The following is a 22,639-nucleotide window of genomic DNA, read 5'->3' as shown; positions in this document are numbered from 1 at the left end:
ATATTATATTCATTCATTACTCCCAGACTGATATATTTCAAATGTTTATTTAATTTAATTGTGATGATTAAAACTGACAACTAATGAAAATACCAAATTCAGTATCTCTTAAAATTAGAATATTACTTAAGACCAATACAAAATAAGGATTTTTAGAAATGTTGGCCACCTGAAAACTATGAAGATGAAAAGTATGAGCATGTAAAGTATGAGTATGTACAGCACTCAATACTTAGTTGGGTCTCCTTTTGCCTGAATTACTGCAGCAATGCGGCGTGGCATGGAGTCGATCAGTCTGTGGCACTGCTCAGGTGTTATGAGCCCAGCTTGCTCTGATAGTGGCCTTCAGCTCAGTAGTTTTCATTAGTGGTCAGTTATAATCATCAAAATTAAAACGAATGAATACTTGAAATATAACAGTTACATGTATGTAATGAATGAATATAATATCCAAATTTCACTTTTTGAAGGGAATTACTGAAATAAATAATTTTTTCAGTGTTGTAGTCGAGACCAGCTCACTCGAGTCCGAGTCGAGACCGAGACCATAGAGGGTCGAGTCCGAGTCGAGACCGAGACCAAAGATAGTCGAGTCCGAGTCGAGACCGAGACCATAGAAGGTCGAGTCCGAGTCGAGACCGAGACCAAAGATAGTCGAGTCCGAGTCGAGACCGAGACCAGAGAGGGTCGAGTCCGAGTCGAGACCGAGACCATAGAGGGTCGAGTCCGAGTCGAGACCGAGACCATAGAGGGTCGAGTCCGAGTCGAGACCGAGACCAAAGATGGTCGAGTCCGAGTCGAGACCGAGACCATAGAGGGTCGAGTCCGAGTCGAGACCGAGACCAAAGATAGTCGAGTCCGAGTCGAGACCGAGACCAGAGAGGGTCGAGTCCGAGTCGAGACCGAGACCAGAGAGGGTCGAGTCCGAGTCGAGACTGAGACCAGAGAGGGTCGAGTCCGAGTCGAGACCGAGACCAGAGAGGGTCGAGTCCGAGTCGAGACCGAGACCAAAGATGGTCGAGTCCGAGTCGAGACCGAGACCAGAGAGGGTCGAGTCCGAGTCGAGACCGAGACCAGAGAGGGTCGAGTCCGAGTCGAGACCGAGACCACAGAGAGTCGAGTCCGAGTCGAGACCGAGACCAAAGAGAGTCGAGTCCGAGTCGAGACCGAGACCAAAGAGGGTCGAGTCCGAGTCGAGACCGAGACCAAAGAGAGTCGAGTCCGAGTCGAGACCGAGACCAAAGAGAGTCGAGTCCGAGTCGAGACCGAGACCAGAGAGGTTGGATAACCGAGGTTGGGTCTGAAACCTAAAGATAGACCTAAAGATATCTTCAAGAATATGTAAAATATTTGGTGGTAACAATAAAATTGGCACCATACTCAAACAGTAAATCAAATATACCATGGAATCATGTACACTGTAATGGTAAAAAGGCCTCATAGCGGTGTAAAGGTAATTTTATTAAAATTATGACTTAATTATTACAATCAGTTAGTGCTCTTACACATAACATACTGCACACGAATTCTGTGTGGCTCTTATATGCAAACTGAATTATGGGTGATAAGGCAGACATTTTCAATACATAGTTGAGCTAGAGGCAACATCACATCTGACCTGGGTCCTGCTGCATTTGCGCGCCGCGAACGTTACGGTGTGTTCACATTTTATTTTCTTTGCCACATTTCAAAACTTTTACGAAACTTTTAAATAAAAAAAAACAAACAAAAAAAACAACTCTTTTGTAACACATCAAACTTCGACCTTTTCAGGTATACGGTTTAACCAGAAATACATTTTTAGATTATTTTTCACAACTCGAAAATGTGCAAACTGAATAAAAATAAATAACTACCTCACACTGGAGGTCAACATGTTGAACATGCATTTAGTGCAATAACATTGCAAAAATGTGTATATTGTGCAGTAAACTGTAAACAAACAAACAATACAATGCTCAGTGAAAATAAAAACTTTTTAAAATAGTACCAACATATGATATCAACACATATTATATCTGTTTTATTCCATATGTTGCACACCTGTTTTAGTTACAGGTATGCAAAATATTTTCAAAATACATTTCATTAACAATGTTATTAATTTGACATTTTTTTGTTTACATATGTTACAATATGCTTTGAATTGAGCAGCAGAATATATATAACACTAAAATAATTGAATCATCTAAAGTATTTGAGCAGCTCATTACCATGTTTCTTAATGTGACACATACGTCACATCACAATTCCAACGACTGTTTTAAGGTTAACAGCCCGATGTGACACAAATGTCACCACAACATTTTCAAAACTTGTTTTATATCAATTTGTACAAGACGTGTTGTAAAATCAGGTCAAGTGTAATCTAGGATATGTTATTAAAATATTAGAATTGTTGCATGGGTTGAAACATACCTTTAGTAACAAAAACAAGCGTTTTTAAAAATTGCTGACACTGCAACATGTGCACACCAGACAGGCCACCATTTTGGAAATGTTACCATGGCAACAAAAATGCACACATTGTCACATGACTGAACCTGGGTGTTCCTTAAATGTCACTTAGGGACTTCCTGGGTTGAAAGTGAGGTATAATGCTTTAAAAAGACCTTTCCAGATAATCACCAGCGTTTGTGACACGCACGTCACAGCGGGCTCTCATGGGTTAAAATATTTACTTCCAAAATAAGTGTTGTAGTATAACCATCAGGAGCAGTGACGTGTAAACTGAATTTGGCAGCAATACATTGAAGTTATTGAAAATTTTTCATAATAAAAATCATCAAAATTATACATTTACAATTGTACAATTAAATTTTTTTTTTTTCAAAATAAGTGTTGTAGTATAACGATCAGGACAGCAGTGATGTGTAAACTGAATTTAGCAACAATACAGTGAATTACAGTGAAGTTATTGAATATGTTTCATAAACATTATAAATTTACAATTGTATACAATTAAAAAAATATTTTCTTCCAAAATAAGTGTTGTAGTATAACCATCAGGACGGTGGTGATAAACTGAATTTAGCAACAATACAGTGTATTACAGTGAAGTTATTGAATATTTTTCATAATTAAAATCATCAAAATTAGACATTTACAATTGTATATACAATTAAAAATATATATTTTCCAAAAATAAGTGTTGTAGTATAACCATCATGACAGCAGTGACGTGTAAACTTAATTTGGCAGCAATACATTGAAGTTATTGAATATTTTTCATAATAAAAATCATCAAAATTATACATTTACAATTGTACAATTATTATTTTTTTTTCAAAATAAGTGTTGTAGTATAACCAACAGGACAGCAGTGATGTGTAAACTGAATTTGGCAGCAATACAGTGAATTACATTGAAGTTATTGGATATTTTCTATAATAAAAATCATCACAATTATACATCTACTATTGTATATACAATTAATTTTTCTTTTTCCAAAATAAGTGTTGTAGTCTAACCATCAGGACAGCAGTGATGTGTAAACTGAATTTGGCAACAATGCACTGAATTACAGTGAAGTTATTGAAAATGTTTATTGTTTAATAAATAAAAATCATAAAAAATATGCTAACCCATAAGAACCTGGACCAATTTCCCCTTATAGGAAAATTATGGTGCATATAAAACAGACTAAATGGAGCACTAAAAACATGTTTCTGCAGTTGTTTTTTAAATACAACCAAAGATTGTCAAATCTTGTCAAAGATCTGTAATGTTACATATATGTGACATTGGGCGTTTATGATACATTTTTAATGTTACATACAGGTGCTGGTCATATAATTAGAATATCATCAAAAAGTTGATTTATTTCAGTAAATTTAATTCAAAAAGTGTAATTTGGATACTATATTCATTCATTACACACAGACTGATATATTTCAAATGTTTATTTCATTTAATTGTGATGATTAAAACTGACAACTAATGAAAATACCAAATTCAGTATCTTCTAAAATTAGAATATTACTTAAGACCAATACAAAATAAGGATTTTTAGAAATGTCGGCCACCTGAAAAGTATGAAAATGTAAAGTTGTCACGGTTTATATATTCATTGACTCCTTCTTGTTTATTTTCTTTTCCACAACATTTTCAAAATTACAGCTTTAATGGGAAGATAAATAAAATAAACTTTTTCAGAAGTAATACAGTTTTTGCATTTTATTTTCTTTGCCACATATTTCAAAACCACACAACTGTGACCATTCAATTTTACAACAACTCTTTTGTAACACATCAAACTTCGACCTTTTCAGGTATACGGTTTAACCAGAAATACATTTTTAGATTATTTTTTCACAACTCGAAAATGTGCAAACTGAATAAAAATAAATAACTACCTCACACTGGAGGTCAACATGTTGAACATGCATTTAGTGCAATAACATTGCAAAAATGTGTATATTGTGCAATAAAACTGTAAACAAACAAACAATACAATGCTCAGTGAAAATAAAAACTTGTTAAAATAGTACCAACATATGAAATCAACATATTATATCTGTTTTATTCCATATGTTGCACACCTGTTTTAGTTACATTTAAATTTACAATTGTGTATACAATTAAAAATATATTTTTCCAAAAATAAGTGTTGTAGTATAACCATCAGGACAGCAGTGACGTGTAAACTGAATTTGGCAGCAATACAGTGAATTACAGTGTATTACATTGAAGTAATTGAATATTTTTCATAATAAAAATCATCAAAATTGGACATTAACAATTGTATATACAATAAAAAATATACATGAGAGTGAATTGCGGGAAAAACAATCAGGTAAACTTGTGTTCCCTTTCGTTGTCACTCCGAGTTACGTCGGATGACGACGAATGGGGTTTCGCTTAGAACACCTATCGACTTCGAGTATTACAAAACGAGCCAATGGCAAAGAAATGCCATGGGTCTGCGGAATTTGCATAGCGTATCTCCGCCTTACCTCGTGGGTATAAAAGGAGGACGCCAGCAAAATGTAGATATGTTTTCGCTTCGGAGCCAAGAATATTTCTTCACTCCACAGTCATCTCTGACTTCGCTCTACGAGACGAGCTTCTCTCTCCGATGTTGGTGTGACGGCGATCTGCAGCGAGCTCACAGTGCCTGCTGATCTGTGCAGTGATCTGCCAGTGTGTGTGTGTCTACCTGTGTGCTTCAACATCGCAGAGTTTTTTTCTCCTCTCTTAAAAGAGCTCGCACGCGGCACGTCTTTTTAAAGACGGCTTGCCCGTGCATTTCTGGTTGCAGCGGACTGGTATCGGACTCTGATGGGCACGAGCGCTGTCTAGTGTGTTTGGGCTTTGATCATGCTTGAACAGCGCTCGTGGATGACTCATGTTCTCTCTGGGAACGTGATCATCGCGTCATATATAGGTCGAGACTCGGTGAACTCGCAAGAGTGAGAGTCCCCTCATCCACTACCCGATCTTCGGCTGGTGGACAGGGTGACCTGAGGGTGTTGGTCTGGAACAAGGCGCCGACTCTGTGTCCGCGACCCCAGCCCCCCTCTTTACAGACGGTGCCCGCTAGCGAACTGATGATTCCACGAGTCTACCCCAAAAAAAAAGAGAAAAAAAAAAGGGGTGGCCCGTGTGTTTTCATTTGAAGCTACAGAGGATGATGCTGTGTCTGTAGCAGCATCACTAGGTGGGCTTGATTCTTCTGGAAATGACGACTCGTCACAGCTGCCACCCTCTGGTGTGCATACGGTTGTGCCTGAGTCTGATCCGGAGATGACGGGCATGCTTTCCCGGGACGATTGGTTTTTGGGTGAGGCCGCCGACCCGCGTCCACGGCAAACCCCAATATCTTTCCTCCCGGACGTGCATGATGAGACCACGGGTCCGCTCGTTGGTCTCATCCGCCTTTCCTCCCCTCAGGGGCCGCTGCCCATGGGTACACTGGGGTTCCCCCGGTTGAACGCTCTGTTGCCATGCTACTGTGTCCTCAGAGTGCTTCCCGGCGCAATCCTAAGCACCCGTCCTAAGCCTGTAGTTCTTTTCGTCTACACTAATCTGTGGCGAAATCCTATAGTGACACAGGACAGGCAGCCGCCTCACTGCATCCCATGACCGTTCTGCTGGTCTACCTGACCCAGATGCTCATGGACATGCAGGAGGGCGGGACTGACCCGAGGCTCTTCAGTGAGCTGCGCGCCGCCACTGACCTTGCTCTCCGAGCGACGAAAGTGGCCGTACGCTCTCGGAGTCAGGTGATGTTCACCATTCTGGGGCTGACCGGTCTGATGTGCACGATGTCGGGTGGACCCGTCTGCTCGACACCCCCATCTCGCAAGTCGGCCTCTTCGGCGGTGCGGTTGAGTGCTTCTGCCCTACAGTTCTCAACCGCCCATGAGCAGATTGAGGTTATTCTGCCCGACGGCCCCGCCGTCCGCTCAGATCCCTCAGTCTGCCCACCGCCGAAGGCACCCTCCCACGGTTCCAACCCCGCCCATTCACCCGGGCCTGGCTCTGGAAGACTGTAGGTGGGACGCCACAGCCCTCTCCAGCCCCGCCCCGCGCTAAACGCCGGGTTAGCGGCACTTTTGAGATGGGCTGCTCAGAGATGAGACTCAGTTCTTCCAGGAGTTGGTAGCAGGGCCACTCCTTTCCCCGGTGGAGGGCTGGCGAAGAATCCTTATTCAGAAAGAACTGACTCTCTCGTCTCTGAGCATATAGAGTTCTCAGACGACACAGAGCGCCGCCCACAAGCCGTGCTCTCCTCGTCCCCCTCTGTTCCAGAGGCGGTTGACACGGCGTGCCGTCCACGGACCGCTTCGCCCCTGTCCCCCTCTGTCGCCAGACCCCTGACAGAGCAGGCCCCCGTGGAACGCTGGTCCTTCCCTGGGCTCCTCTGTCAGGGTGCGGTTATGACCTTGCCCCCACACCGGGCCGCTATGCCGTCCACGTCTGGGCCGGTCATTCCGCTTCGCTGCACCACCGGGGGGACGTCTGTGGTTCTTGACGCCGCTGGTACAGTTGGGAGCCTGCCTAGAGCTTCCCTTCTGTTCCGCTGGGTCGTGCGAACCATCGGCTCGGCTTGCGATTCAGTTCGCACGGTCTCCTCCCCGCTTCAGGGGAGTCTGCTCCACTTTGGTCGGTGGCTATGCCCCTATCATGAGAGCGGAGGTTGCTACCCTACTGGCGATGGGTGCGATTGAGACTGTTCCTCCAGCCGAAATGAGGTCCGGGTTTACAGCCCCTACCTCATTGTCCCGGAGAAGTCTGGTGGGTCACGGCCAATCCTGGACCTACGCATCTGAACCGCTCCCTTCACAGGCTGCCGTTCAAGATGCTCCTGGCCAAACGCATTTCTGGATGTGTGCGGCCACAGGATTGGTTTGCAGCGATCGACCTGAAGGACGCCTACTTTTATGTCTTCGTTCTCCTTCGACTCAGACCATACCTACGGTTTGCTGTCAGGGCACGCGCATATCAGTACGCTGTTCTCCCATTCGGGCTAGCCCTGTCTCCTCGCGCCTTCACAGGGGTTGCTGAGGCAGCCCTTGTTCCTCCATGGGAACACGGGGTTCGCATCCTGAACTATCTCGGTGACTGGCTGTCTTAAGCTCACTCCTGAGGCCAGGTTTGCGAATACAGGGACCCAGTGCTCCGGCACCTAGCTCGTCTGGGCCTTCGGGTCAACTGGGGAAGGAGTAAACTTTGCCCCGTGCAGAGGATCTCTTTTCTCGGTATGGACTTGGTCGCCTTCTCCACTCAGCCATTGCTGACTTGCCTGAGACTATCAAGCGCAAGAGTGCGGTTCCACTGAAGTTTTTTCAGAGGCTCCTGGGGCATATGGCATCTGCAGCCGCGGTACGCCGCTCAGATTGCTTTATATGAGACCGCTTCAGCTTTGGCTTCGCGACCGAGTCCCGAGGTGGGCATGGCAACACGGCACCCTCCGAGTACCAGTTACTCCGACCTGCCGTCAGTACTCACCCCGTGGTCGAACCTCAGTTTTCTACAGGCCCGAGTGCCCCTGGAACTAGCTTCCCGGCATGCTGCTGTCTCAACAGATGCCTCCACGGGCTGGGGCGCCATGCGCAATGGACATGCTGTCACACTCTCATGTTGAGCAGAAATGCTCCTGAAAAATTCTGTGAGATTTATCACACCCAGGTGTTGAGCAAGGTTGCTCCTGAAGCTCAGTGATTCTCGCATGTAGTGTTGAGCAGTATGGCATGTCTATTGCCTCGAGTTGCTGGCAGTACGCCTTGCCCTGCACCGCTTCCGGGCGTTGCTCTGGGGTCAACACGTACTAGTCCGATCAGACAATACCGCCACAGTAGCGTACATCAACCATCAAGGTGGTCTACGCTCGCGCCGTATGTCGCAACTCGCCCGCCACCTCCTCTTATGGAGTCAGAAGCATCTGAGGTGGCTTCGAGCCATCTTCATTCCCGGAGCGCTGAACTGTGCAGCCGACGAGCTCTCACGGCTTCGGCCACTCCCTGGAGAATGGCGACTCCATCCCCAGTCGGTTCAGCTGATTTGGGACCAGTTCGGGGACGCGCAGATAGATCTGTTTGCCTCTCACGACTCGACCCATTGCGCCCAGTTTTATTCCCTGACCGAGGGCACGCTCGGCACGGATGCTCTGGCGCACAGCTGGCCGCAGGGCCGCAAGTATGCGTTTCCCCCAGTGAGCCTTCTTGCGCACACCTTGCGCAAGGTCAGGGAGGACGAGGAGCAGGTCATTCTGGTTGCCCCTTACTGGCCCAACCGGACCTGGTTCCCCGAACTAGTACTCCTCGCGACAGCACCTCCCTGGCCGATCCCTCTGAGGAAGAACCTTCTTTCTCAGGGACGGGGCACCCTATGGCACCCTCGTCCCGATCTTTGGAGCCTCCACGTGTGGCTCCTGGATGGGACGAGGCAGGTTTGAGTACCCTACCACCAGCGGTGGTGGCTACCATCACTTCCGCTAGAGCGTCGTCCATGAGACACGTCTATGCGTTGAAGTGGAACCTCTTCGTCAACTGGTGCTCTTCTCACCGAGAAGACCCCCGGAGATGCTCGATCAGCGTTGTGCTTTCCTTCCTCCAACAGGGGTTGGAGCGAAGGCTGTCTCCCTCCACCCTGAAGGTCTATGTTGCCGCCATTGCCGCACATCATGACCTCTTCGAAGGTAAGTCGGTGGGGAAGCACAACCTGGTCATCAGGTTCCTGAGAGGAGCGAGGAGACTAAATCCGCCTCGCCCTCCTCTCGTTCCCTCTTGGGACCTCTCAGTGGTTCTAACTGCCCTGAATAGTGCTCCCTTTGAGCCCCTGCAATCAGTCGAGCTTAAGTTCCTGTCTATGAAGACAGCGCTCCTGGTTGCACTGGCCTCCATCAAGAGGGTTGGGGACCTGCACGCATTCTCCGTTGACGAAGCGTGCCTGGAATTTGGGCCGGCTTCCTCTCACGTGATCCTGAGACCCCGGCCTGGATACGTGCCCAAGGTTCCTACCACTCCCTTTCGGGACCAGGTGGTGAACCTGCAAGCGCTGCCCTCGGAGGAGGCAGACCCAGCCTTGGCACTGCTCTGTCCAGTACGCGCTCTCCGCGCCTATGTAGACAGAACGCAGTGTTTCAGGACCTCAGACCAGCTCTTTGTCTGTTATGGTGGGAAGCTGAAGGGAAAGGCTCTCTCCAAGCAAAGGTTGTCTCACTGGATAGTGGACACCATTGCTTTGGCATACCAACAGCAAGGTCGACCGTGCCCCCTTGGTGTGACTGCCCACTCCACCCGGAGTGTGGCGTCCTCTTGGGCTCTAGCGCATGGCGCCTCGCTAACAGACATCTGCAGAGCTGCAGGCTGGGCGACACCTAACACATTCGCCAGATTCTATAATCTCCGAGTGGAGCCTGTGTCCTCTCGTGTACTCGCTTCAACCAGCTAGTACCGGACCCGCTCAGGTGTCTTCGCTTGCTCGCCATTCCACTCCACGGACTGGATACGTGCGATATTTTCCTCAGGTAGCTTTCCCGAAAGCCCTGAGCTCCTCCAGCACTCCTGACGTCGGCGCCAGTGTCTATTGCCTGTGCGTCGGCTAGGTGCCTCCCGTGTGCACGGTCCCTCCTCTGAGCGACCCCCACATGTGTATTTCCACTGTAAGCCTCTCTGAGCATGTGTCTTTCCCTTGGCAAGCCACCTTGCCACCCCTGGGGTTGAAATATTCCACCTGCGGCTGGACACCCCAGTGTTTCCCATATGCTTCCTTCGGGTCATATGTGTATTCTCTAAGTCCCCCCCCCTCTGGGTTGGCATTAATTGCATACTTCCCCTAAGCTTGGGATATGCTTCCCAGTGTACTTTGGTATTCCTGTGATAAATGGAGTCCTTTGTCCAGGCTGACAGGGATCTCGATTTAACCAGGGCACTGGAAGACAGCTGAGAAGGTGGCGTGATTAGACTGGTAACCCCATTTGTCGTCATCCGACGTAACTCGGAGTGACAACGAAAGGGAACGTCTACGGTTACGTATGTAACCCTCGTTCCCTGAGTAGGGAACGGAGACGTTACGTCTGCCTGCCACTTTCCGCTGTACCGCGGGGATCGCCTGAGCTCAGTCTTGGCTCCTCAGCGAAGAAACATATCTGCATGTTGCTGGCGTCCTCCTTTTATACCCACGAGGTAAGGCGGGGATACGCTATGCAAATTCCGCAGACCCATGGCATTTCTTTGCCATTGGCTCGTTTTGTAATACTCGAAGTCGATAGGTGTTCTAAGCGAAACCCCATTCGTCGTCATCCCACGTAACGTCTCCGTTCCCTACTCAGGGAACGAGGGTTACATACGTAACCGTAGACGTTCTCTCCTCTCCAAGTTTGATGTCAGCAAAGTTAAGTTTATGTGCATTTCTATTGTGTTTTTTCGGTCTTGCTAACCTAGCTGGGCAGGCAGGCAGTGCATCTCTTGCATCACTTTGTGCCTGACAAAAGTGAGAGTAAAATACACTTATTTATTACGTTTGTTTTTGATAAACGACAAAGTGCAACAGTGTTTGTTTACTGCAGCTCGGAAAAGATAACCGCGTCGCATGTTATCATGCGTTTATATGCGCGCGCACGAAATGAAACGCGCATTTTTCAAGCAGAAATATATGTGGAGACCAGACATACTGTACAATATATGGGCGTGAATGATGGCACTCCTCATCAAAGTACACATTATACAGTACATACTTTTAAAACAAGACACTGATTATCTAGTCTCAGTCAATGTGTAGTTAAAAACTCTAAACAACTGCACTAATTATACAAGATGGAAAGCAATGTATTAACAATTTGACTATTGATTTATAGGCTATATTGAATTTTAAATGTTGATTAGCTAGCTGGACATACTGGTCAATATGGATGCACATCCCTCAGTAAATATTAATCATAAATCAAGAATTGCTTCAACATGCATAATAAAAAAAAACCTTTAACATGCTATGGCAAGCCATTTTACCTTTTATTAATTTACAGTTTATGCATTTTTGATATCAAATATTTGCAATGTGAATTCTTGATTATTTTTACTAGTAGGGCCCCTTAGTTACATTTTTATCTACCAATGTCTATTTTTGATATCAGGAATTACATGTTCACTTGTACAAAAGTTAATTTTTGATATCAATGATGTCATCATTCACAGGGATATTGATATCTGTATCACTAGTTCATTAGTTAAATATTACAAGAGCCAAGCCATAGTATAAATAGTATTTTATATTTGAAAATGTATAAAAGGAAATTGGGTCTGATGCAGCCAGTTTGTCTGGGTCTGATGCAGGTTATAAAATGAGTAATCTATAATTTGCAGGTGCTATGCCTAAGTTTGTCAGTAGAGGAGATGCTGGATCATCAGCCAATATTCTATAGAAATACTCTATTCAATAAATATTGTTTGTTTGAACCTCATTCTGTACTATATCGTTGTACTTATTCTTTGACTGTTTTGTTTAAAGGAGGGAGGATTGTATTGGGAGCACTGAAGTGTCAGGTGTGACTGTGTGGCAATGGCAAATGGTTTACATAGCTCACGGCGTCACGGGTCAAGTAGAGGGACCCTTAGCAGAATTTTGCTTAGGGCCCCATGGAGGTCAGGATCGACACTGATTTTTCATAATAAAAATCATGAATTTACAATTGTAGGCTAGCTCACAAGTTATTAATCAGGGCAGTTTGAATCTGTTAATTTATTGTCAACGTTACTCAACTGAAGTAGTTATGTACAAGTTACAGTTTGAAAGTAGTGTCGAAAAGAGACAAATAATTGAGTTTGTGCATTCCAGTTAAAATCTAGATTTTTATTTTAATATCCTCTCACTCTGCTCTGTAAATCTGTATTTATCATCAATACTGCTGTAATAATGTAATATGATGATCTGATATTTGTGATTCCTAATAATCCATGTGATTTTTGTGCCATATTTTGAGTTTATCTGAAATGTATCAGCTTTTTTTTTGTTTTTAGGATCAGACTCACATTTAAGTATTCTTTGCTGAAACCCTAAACATGTTTTTTTTTTCTGAAAGATAGAAGATGAGACTTGCTTTAAAGAGACATCATTACATGCTTGATAAATATTTAAGGTTTGATGTTTGTTCTACGAAAACACTGTTTTTTTCAGTTTTGAATCATGGACATCATCAATGTGACATGTGGAGAGATTGAGAGCGCTGGGGGGTTTGTGTACGTTATAGAGATCGCTAAGACATGTGACCAACTGGGCGGCAACGTCATCAGAACGCAAAGAATTTTGGGTATGTTTGGCCCGTTTACATGGGCTGGCATAGCAGGCTAGTGTTCTGGCCTATTTTTTTACGTTCTATGGTTCTGGCATGAAAAAAAAAATAGCGTGAAAACAGAATATAATCCTACAAAATGCAGCGGGCTAAAGAAAACATTGTCGGACCATACCAGAAAACTGTCGTCCGTTCAAAAGTATGCTAATGTTTTAAGCACCACACTCCTCGCTCTCTCTCATCTATCTTCATGCAGTCAGAATTCATGTCAAGATTGTAATGCATGCTGGAGTGTGTGTGTGTGTGTGTGTGTGAGAGAGAGAGAGAGAGAGAGAGAGAGAGAGAGAGAGAGAGAGAGAGAGAGAGAGAGAGAGAGAGAGAGAGAGAGAGAGACGCGATCGAACTGTGTGTTTGCGAGTTTGTGAGAGAGAGACGCGATCGAACTGTGTGCGTGTGTGTGAGAGAGAGAGAGAGAGAGAGAGAGAGAGAGAGACGCGATCGAACTGTGTGCGTGTGAGAGAGAGAGAGAGAGAGAGAGAGAGAGAGAGAGAGAGAGAGAGAGAGAGAGACGCGATCGAACTGTGTGTGTGTGTGTGTGTGTGTGTGTGTGAGAGAGAGAGAGAGAGAGACGCGATCGAACTGTGTGTGTGTGTGTGTGTGTGTGTGTGTGTGTGTGAGAGAGAGAGAGAGAGAGAGAGAGGCGCGGGCGCGAATCGCGCGATCGAACAGTGGAAACATAAAAACATACTCCGTTATTTTGTTCATAGAGGTTATCATTAAAACTGCAAAGTGTTTACTTATATCTGTGTAACTTACACTCGCAATAAAACACAACATTGCGCTTTTGTCACACAACTCAAGCTGTAACCTACAACTGTCACCCAACCAAACACATACAGTTTTAAAAGCAACATATTTATCCAACCCCATTTCAAAAAAGTTTGTCATCTTTTGGACATTAATCATATTGCATTGGTTTTCATTTCTTTTCTTCAGAGCAGTTACATATTCTACATTGATTAAAAAAGAAAATCAAATGTGTTTTTAATGGTAGTATTATTTTATACGAAAATCAATTATTTACCATTCAGATGAGAATAAAGTTAGGGTTCCTTAAAATTAAGGAAAACAAATATATTGATTCATTCTTAAAGGATAATTCAGGTATTTAGCATTTTGAGTCTATTTTCTAGTTAGTTTTGGATGAACTAAGTTAGAGTGGTGGGTAGAATTTTGACGATGGTCCTGTCTCGACTTTTTGAATCTTTGAGAATCGCCTGTGACCGCTTCAGAGTGGCTGTCTACGAGCATACACAAACATGTCCTTAAAACAACCCTTAACGTTCGTTTTCAAAACTGTGCAAGAAGGACTATTGCGGTTTATAACACAGCAGGTAGACGGCATCTTGAACACTGCGTTCTTCCCTCCATGCAATCAAGTCTGGCGCCTTCTGTTTGTGCCGCGGATTCCCAAAATGCTTTGCGTTCACCACTGGTAAAACGTCACGATGACGTCACATTAGCAATCTCTATTCTGCCTGTTATACTGAATCACACACTCAATGGAGACTGTGAACAGAGCTGGTATACAGAGGTAACCACACACACACACACACACACGCACGCCCACACACACACACACACACACACACACACTAGTGTTTCTGTCATTTTAAAGAAACAAAAATGACCTACAAATTTTTCTTTAAAGGTCTTTTTTCATAATATAACTTTAAATATGCATTTTTTGTCAAGAGGGGACCTGCAACTCTGACCGATGTCTACCTATCGAACTGGGGACTCCTATATGAACAGGGAAGTGAACTGGCAGTGAAGTCTGGCTTCATCATGTAACTTTATATATGTGTGTGTGTGTGTGTGTGTGTGTGTGTGTGTGTGTGTGTGTGTGTGTGTGTGTGTGTGTGTGTGTGTGTGTGTCTTTTAATATTAACACTAGTTCCCTTTCAGTCGATAATGTCAGACGTAGTCGACGGCATTCATGGTACACGGGCATTCGTGCCTCGAGTTGTTAGACATTGCGACCGTTGCGCAAGCTTCCCTTGCATGTCACAACTCACCCGTCACCTCCTCCTTGGAGTCAGAAGCTTCTAAGGACGCTTTGTTCCACTCTTCCCGCTTTACTCAATCGTGCCGCCATCGAGCCTCACGACAGTTATAGCCAGGGCAAGTGGAGACTCCATCCCCTGGGTCCAGCTGGATCATGACCATTCCGGGGCCGCTCAGTTGCCCCCCCCGGTTTCATCTTTCCGCCAGTGTTTGTGTAAACCGAGCGGACTACCCTTGGACAAACAGGGGTCTCAGCTGCCCCAGGGGCCCGCATAAATGCGTTTAACCCCAGTGAGCCTTCTAAAAGTGACTGCGACTCATGGTCGCCTTGCGCCTGCTCAAGTCAGTGAAATCATCACACTTCATGTTGAGCAGAATTGCTCCTGAAACTCAGTGAAGTTCATCGCACTCAGGTGTTGAGCAGCAATGCTCCTGTAGCTCAGTGAGTTCATCACACTCAGGTGTTGAGCAGAAATGACCCTGTAGCTCAGTGAATTCGTCACACGCAGTGCTGAGCAGAAGTGCTCCTGAAGCCCAGTGATCTTCACATGTTGTGTTGAGCAACGCTCCTGTCTTTTTGCGCCCGTCGCTTGCACCTACGTGTTAAGTCAGGAGAGGAACAGGTCTTCATAGTTGCCCCTTATTGGCCCAACTAGACCTGGTTCCCATCGACAGCCTTCCTGACTTCCCCTGAAAACTCTTTCAGGGACGGGGCACGATGGCACCCGCGTTCTTCCCCCGGAGATTCCGGGCGGTCTTACATCTGAACGCGGAGGTTCAGGTGGCTATCAAAGGGGCATGTGATAGTTACCATCACTTCTGCGAGCACCCCCTAGAAATGGGTAGCGTGCTTACGCCTTTAGAAGTGGAACCTAGTCGTTGAGTGCGTCTTCTCTCCAGAGGAGATCCTGAAAGCTTTCGATCACTTCAGTGCTCTCTTTCCTGCAAAATGGGTTGGAGTAGGCTGTTTTCCTTCACCCTCAAAATGATGTTGCCTCGGTGTTTAAACGACGCTCATCGTGTTGCAGAAGTGTGCAGAAGCACGTTCTGATCGTCAGGTTCCTGAGGAGCAAGGTCTTGTAAATCCTTGCGTCCCTCTTTATCCTCTTGGGCCTTGTCCCTGGTGCGACTGCACTGCAGAGACCGCCCCTGAGCCACTGCAGGCAGTGAGTTAAAAATTCTGTTATATCAGTTCTCCTGCTCGCGTGGTCTCTACTAGAGGGTAGGGACTTGCTCGCTTTCGGTCAACGTATTGTGCCTGGAGTCTGGGCCGGCTAACTCTCACAAGCTGAGACCCCGGCTCGGATTGTGCCCAAGGCTCCTACCTCTCCCGTAATAGGAGCAGGTGGTGAGCCTGCAAGCGCTGCCCTGGAGGAGGCAGATCCAGCCCTGGCTTCTCTGTCCGTTCGCTTGGACGTGTACAGAATGCAAGCCATAGACCTCAGACCAGCTCTACAAATATCTGTTGGAACTCAGCAGAGAGGGAAGGCTGTTTCCATGCAAAGTTGCACTTAGTGCTTGCCTTCATTTCGGTAAAAATCCGAGATGCAACATGTCCACTTAGGTGTTGAGCTCCTCTATGATGAGTGTAAAGTGCTCCGCCTGGGCGTTGACGATATGCTTTGCTAAACAGATTCTAGAGTTGGGGGCTGGACGACACCTAGTTGAACCGCTGCTTCCCGTGGGCTCCCTTCTCATGAAGCCAGTTTCACTGTGAGCCCGGTTCAAGTGTCGGCTTGCTGCGCCATTCCCCTCCTATGGACTGGATACGTGCGCCTTTCTACTCCAGTTGAGTTCCCTTAAAATTGAACCCTGTTGAGTTCCTCCACACCCCTCCGACGTCGGACGTGCGGAACGTCTGGTGTTAGGTCTACCACTCGTAAGCAGTGTGGAACCTGTGTTAGGCTGGGTCCATATGTTGCAGTCCCTACGGCGACCCCATATGTGTATTCTTCCTTGATACGGCTCCCTGCGGCGAGCCCGTGTCTTCCCTCGGCAGAGTCTCTCTGCCGTCACTGTCCGGTGTGTCTCCCCCGTCTTAGTCTGGAGCCACCCCAGTGACATTCCATATGTTCGACTGCCCGGTTTCCGCCCAGTTCATATGTGTATTCTCCACGTTACCTCCCTCTGGGTTGGATATGGCTTCCGCAGCGTCCCTTCCTTCCAATGTACGGGGAACGCTTTCCCAGTGGTCCTGTAGGAACAACAGTGACTTCCCTGGCCTAACGCGGATTGACAACAGAACCGGAAGAGAAAATACAATGCTGAATAAAGTCGTCGTTTTTGTTATTTTTGGATCAAAATGTATTTTTGATGCTTCAAAAAATTCTAACTAACCCACTGAGGTCACATGGACTACTTTGATGATGTCTTTAATGCCTTTCTGGACAAGGACTATATAGCGTACATAGATTTTCAATGGAGGGACAAAAAGCTCTCGGACTGAATCTAAAATATCTTAAACTGTGTTCCGAAGATGAACGGAGGTCTTACGGGCTTGGAACGACATGAGGGTGAGTCATTAATGACATAATTTTAATTTTTGGGTGAACTAACCCTTTAAGGTTGGTTATGAATACTGAGTGAACAGTTTTGAAAAAATTACCAAAGTTTTGAGAGATGTGTCCTAGCGACTGTAAAAAAAAAAAAGAAAAAAAAAGAAACTGTAATAGCAGCTGTAAATGGACCATCCACACGGTCATAATGAGGGACAGAAGACACAGAATGATCATATGTTCCCCACATCACACTAAACTTTTCAAGCTACAAGGATATTTCACCCAAAATTGAAAATTCACTCATTAAATGGTCACCTGATGTTAAAAACAAAAACAATGTATGGTAACCTCTGCACACTCTGTGTTGTTGCAGTGCTGCAAAAATGTTTCTTTATGAAATAGCAGACACAATACCACTGATATTTTTTTGAAAAAATATCTAAATCAACGTCAAGGTTACCCCAAAATGTGATCAATTTGACACCTCTACACTGAACGGGGCTGTAATATCCACAGAATAAGATGTTTATTCCTCTGTCTTCAGGGAACAATCAGGCGTCAAAACCAATTGGTAAAAAAAATACCAAAATATGGTGACTATATTTTATGTGTTACTCTTTTGGCCACATTTTGTCCACACAGCGTTAGGGAACACCTGAAAAACACGCACACACGCGCACACACACACACACACACACACACACACACACACACACACACACACACACACACACACACACACACACACATTATTTGATTGTCTTTCATATGTTCAGGATCAGTGTGTAGCAGATCCAGATAATCCACACAGACTGATCTATCCTGCATCATCAGTCTCATGTGATCGTCTCGTCACGTCTCGCTGTGTGAATCTCCGTCATGAGATCGTCTGTGACACTCCAGGAGTAAATCAACTCTCAACACATCATTCTTCTGTTTTCATATTTAATCTTTCATTAACATGATTCTCTAATGTTTCTATCCTTCATTTCAGTCTCATCACAAGCATACGACCATGTACAGGGGTGAGACACACACACACACACACACATCAGTGTGTCCTGATCAAGTGGCAACATTATAATCTGAAAAATAAAGCCTACCCGAAAGTGCGAAAAACTGCAATGCATCGAAAATCCACTAGGGGCAGGTCCCAAAAGGGAGCAAATGTCCATAGACCACATGTTAAAATGTCCGTTTTCACAGCATAAATTCATGTTTTTACAGGTTGATCCCATGGACTTTTATTGTATTTTTCGATAGGTTCCGAGTGCCTGACAACTGTGAGGGGGGTGAATTTTTTTTCTAACTCGTTAGTTTAGATCGTATTTAGATATAAAATGTATGACAAATAAGGGTGTGGTTAACTTTGACTGACAGCTTGATTGACAGCTGATAACGGGCTGTGGAATTCCTGAAATTTGACATCTGACACAACACATCATACCACCTCTGTATCCTTTCTGAACTTTTGTATTGAAATATCGTGCATAAAATGGGTTGCTCTGCTATAAACTGCACTAACCGACACTGTAGGAGTACTAAGCTCCATTTTTCCAGTAAGTGACATTCCACTACTATTTCAGGTAGTTAGCAATTTACTATTTAGCATCAATGTTTGTGGGCAGTGGCACTGCAACAGTTAGCATTAAATCGCCTCAGATAAGTTAGCGTCCGAGGTACTTTACCTATGTTTATTAGGGGTGTCGAAATTAATCGTTTCTACGATGCACCGCGATGCAGACGAGGACGATTCGGTTTCGGTTCAGTAATAGACCAGTTATAATGTACTGACGCTTTTCTGACGTCATTTCATCGCGCGTGTGCTTTGTCGCGGTAGCCGGTAGTATACACTGGCAGAGGGAGGCGAGACGCGAGTGCGAATTAAACATTCTTTCTTACATACATTTACATACATACATTACATGCGCATGCAAGTTACATGCGCTTCTTGAGGCACACACACGCAAGGTCTCGCTCTCTCCCTCTCTGCTGTGCACGCGCTACACGGTTTGAACATACATTCATGTAGCCTTTCGGGAGAGTGGATACATTTCCCAGGACAGATTATTAAAAGATAAATCGGGACAAACCGAGACAGATGGCAACCCTTCCGCACCCGATGGTCAAATTACAATTGTGTTGTTTCGCATGATTATAAATGGATGATCGTCTTCAACAGCGGACTCGGTGACGGTTGATGCGCTCGTCTCCAGGGTAACATTATACACTGATGAATGAGCGCTGCTTTTAAATGAACATTTCTTTAAAACAAAATTGATTTGACAGAATTTCATTTTCCTAATGGCATAAACAGGCTTTAGTCCCATGAAACTTAAACTGGAATGTCTCTGTTTTTGTCACTGCGACTTCCCGAACAGGCGAACACACACGCGCGCACGCACACATCACTTTTGACGTAAAATTGAGGATGCGGTGCATCGCAATATCGAATTGAACGAATCGATGGCATGATAATCGTAACCGAACCGAACCGTGAGACCAGTGAAGGTTCACACCTCTAATGGTTATAACTGACGTTTGAAACACTGTTTCTGTAAAACAGTTCTGTGAAACACGAACATCCAACCACGGGCTTCTTCTGTCGAGTCTCAACGAGGGAAGAAATGTGGGAGCGCGAGAGGCGGTTCGCCGTCCGAAAGGAGAGCTAGTCGTGAGCGCATGATATACTTTTAGGGCGGTGTAACTTTAGCTCTCTTGTGTTGTAAAGAGAGCTGGCCGCGCGAACATCTGCCCGCGCGCTTCTTCATTCAGATGGGTTGTACTCTTCAGCAGCTTTGCAGTGAATGTAGTAGCCATAGACTGTAAAAAGTAGCCTAGTCTGCCAGTCGATCTTATAACGTTACAGATAGCTGATGCTGCCACTCCTTGGCTTAAGAGGCGTGTCCACTGGCCGGCCAGTCTCACACAAAGCCCGCCCCTTTACCCATATATGGATTGGCCAGAAGGTGGGCGGGGTTAGGATTTCCCAAGATTTTCAAAAATGGCGCTGCCCATACCCCCCATAAATGGCCTCAAAACCGTAATTCAGAAAGTCTATGGGTGACGTCAGAGACGCTTTGTCCATTTTTTTTACAGTCTATGGTCCTGATTCGGATCAAATTCTGTGTTGAACTGAATCTTCTGTAAGTGAATCATGATGATTGTGAATGTGTTTTTCAGTGAGGAATGAAACTACAGCGACTCCAAACTCAGGTGATAAACGTGTGTCTAATTCACTAATAAAACACTGATTCAGACTCAATCCAGTGTGAGTGTTTACTGTCATATTGGCTGATATTTGTGATCATTGTGTGTTTTACAGATGTGAAAGAAGTGACTCCTCCTCTCCAGCTCTCAGGTAAAACATCAAGAGCTTTAAACCTCAACTCTGATATTGATTTATCATTCTTACAGATCAGCTGATATCATTGCTTCATTAATTAATTTATTGATTTAATCAGCTGATTTTATTTGTATATCACTTGAATAGATCAGTTGTGGTGGCTTTTGGCTGTTTTCCTTGTTCTTCTTATCATCTTCTTGATGATTCAGCGTAAAAGTTTCTTCAGGTGAGTCGTAATCAATCTAAAGAATCATTTCAGTCAGTAAATCTCAAGAGCTCATGTCATCATGAATCACATTTCCCTTCATCTTCAGATTACTGAATGCAAAACAGTGGAATCATGACAGTCTGAATAAATAAACTCAAACCCTGTGATGGATGTGATAAGTAATAATCATATTCAATCTGTTGTCAGATTTTTTCCGAAGGAAGTGCGGTTCATCTGTCAGTGTGAGAATGATTCAGAAAACAGGTGAGTGATTCTGTAGATGAACAACACTGAGATCATGGGTTTGATTCACACAGAATGAACGTACGAATCAAATTAGCTCTTTGAATGCAGTGATAGTCACTTAGACAAACAAATAAACAAAATGGAGTTAATCTCAAAGACTTAATAAATAAATAAATAACATTTAAGATTTGAAACAAGCGTTTGATGTTTTAACTTTCACACAGATCTGATGTGAATGAATCTTCATCTGCTGTAAGTGAATCTTTAGCACTATGAATCTTCATTTGCTAAAACTGAATGTGTTTCTCTCAGGGATCCCGAATCTGCTGTCCAAATGAAGATCAGATCTGATGCTCGTGATTCACTGAATCACTCTGAATCTGAACAGTTAAACGACTCCTTGTCCAGACGATGATCAGTTTAAATCAACTCAGGTCATGATTTACTCAAACTCAGGGCTCAACATCCCTTTAATCTTGTACACCATTTAAGGAATTTCTGTTCTTAAAGACTCGATCTGAAACCTTGTTGTGTTTCTGCTAAACAAACAATGCTTCTTGAAATCAAATCTTTGTTTTTATATTGATACACAGAGCATAACCACAACGTACCAAACCTTCTAACAACGTTTTAACAGCATGGCCAAAAGGTTGCTATAACTAACGTTGTGTGGTGAAGGTTGTTTACGCCGTTGTCACAATGTTGACATTAAACCACCATTCAGGGCCATTGCTTAAGGTTGTGCCTCGGGTGTCTGTACAAGTCAAGTCAAGTCACCTTTATGTATATAGCGCGTTTTACAATACAGATTGTTTCAAAGCAGCTTTACAGAGATAACAGGAAAATAATGTTGTAATAATATTGTTAAATATAAAATTAAATGTCCCCAACTAAGCAAGCCAAAAGCCAATGGCGACAAAGAAGAAGAAAGGCGAAAAAGGCGACAGTGGCGAGGAACCATTGTCACGCCGGTGTGGAGACGAGTTTTCAAAACTTCCTTTTGATATGAAACAATGTCTCAATTTTTTAAGAAATTTAAACAATAAATACCGTTTTGTGGCTCTTCAATGTGTCGTGTCAGATCGCTGTAGAGCAGTGGTTTTCAAACCCTGGGTCACGACCCTCGGGTGGGTCGCGAGAATTAAAAAATGGGTCGCCAGTGATTTTATTTTAAAAAATAATAATACATTTAAAATTTAATTACGTTTTCTAATAATATTAATATTAATAATAATAGCCTTGATTAGAAGTATACTAAAAAAACATTCAAATTCATGCAAAAATAAATAATCCACATGTCACCTGACCGGCTGACCGACCTACTCGTAGCCCTAGGCAACACAAAACAAAAAACCTTGTGCGCATTGTTGATATGCAGCCATTTTATTTTTTTCCCATGATATGATGAAAATATTCGGTACCGTGACATTATTAGCCCGTAATGATTTTATTTTATGCTGAACATGAGCAAACCAAAGTCAAAAAGCATTTATGATTTTTTCACAAGAAAAAGAGGGTCAGAGACCGAGACCTCTGAAGCA

General features: G+C 44.3%; 1 protein-coding gene across 1 annotated transcript; it reads left to right on the top strand.

Moving 5' to 3' along the window:
- The first annotated feature begins 12,627 nt into the window (after positions 1 to 12,627).
- On the top strand, positions 12,628 to 22,088 carry LOC143731504 (uncharacterized). Its single transcript, XM_077222460.1, has 8 exons — positions 12,628 to 12,706; positions 14,257 to 14,327; positions 18,075 to 18,203; positions 18,293 to 18,323; positions 20,482 to 20,514; positions 20,624 to 20,659; positions 21,060 to 21,116; positions 21,411 to 22,088. The coding sequence occupies exons 1-8, from the start codon at positions 12,628 to 12,630 to the stop codon at positions 21,434 to 21,436; spliced, it is 462 nt and encodes a 153-aa protein (XP_077078575.1). The 3' UTR covers positions 21,437 to 22,088.
- The last annotated feature ends 551 nt before the right edge of the window (positions 22,089 to 22,639 follow it).

This window comes from Siphateles boraxobius, unplaced genomic scaffold (assembly GCF_051911475.1).
Source record: "Siphateles boraxobius isolate OS27281-9 unplaced genomic scaffold, OSU_SipBor_1 87, whole genome shotgun sequence".
Lineage (NCBI taxonomy): Eukaryota > Metazoa > Chordata > Actinopteri > Cypriniformes > Leuciscidae > Siphateles > Siphateles boraxobius.
Note: the sequence above shows the minus strand (reverse complement) of the source record. Positions and strands in the feature narration are given on the sequence as shown.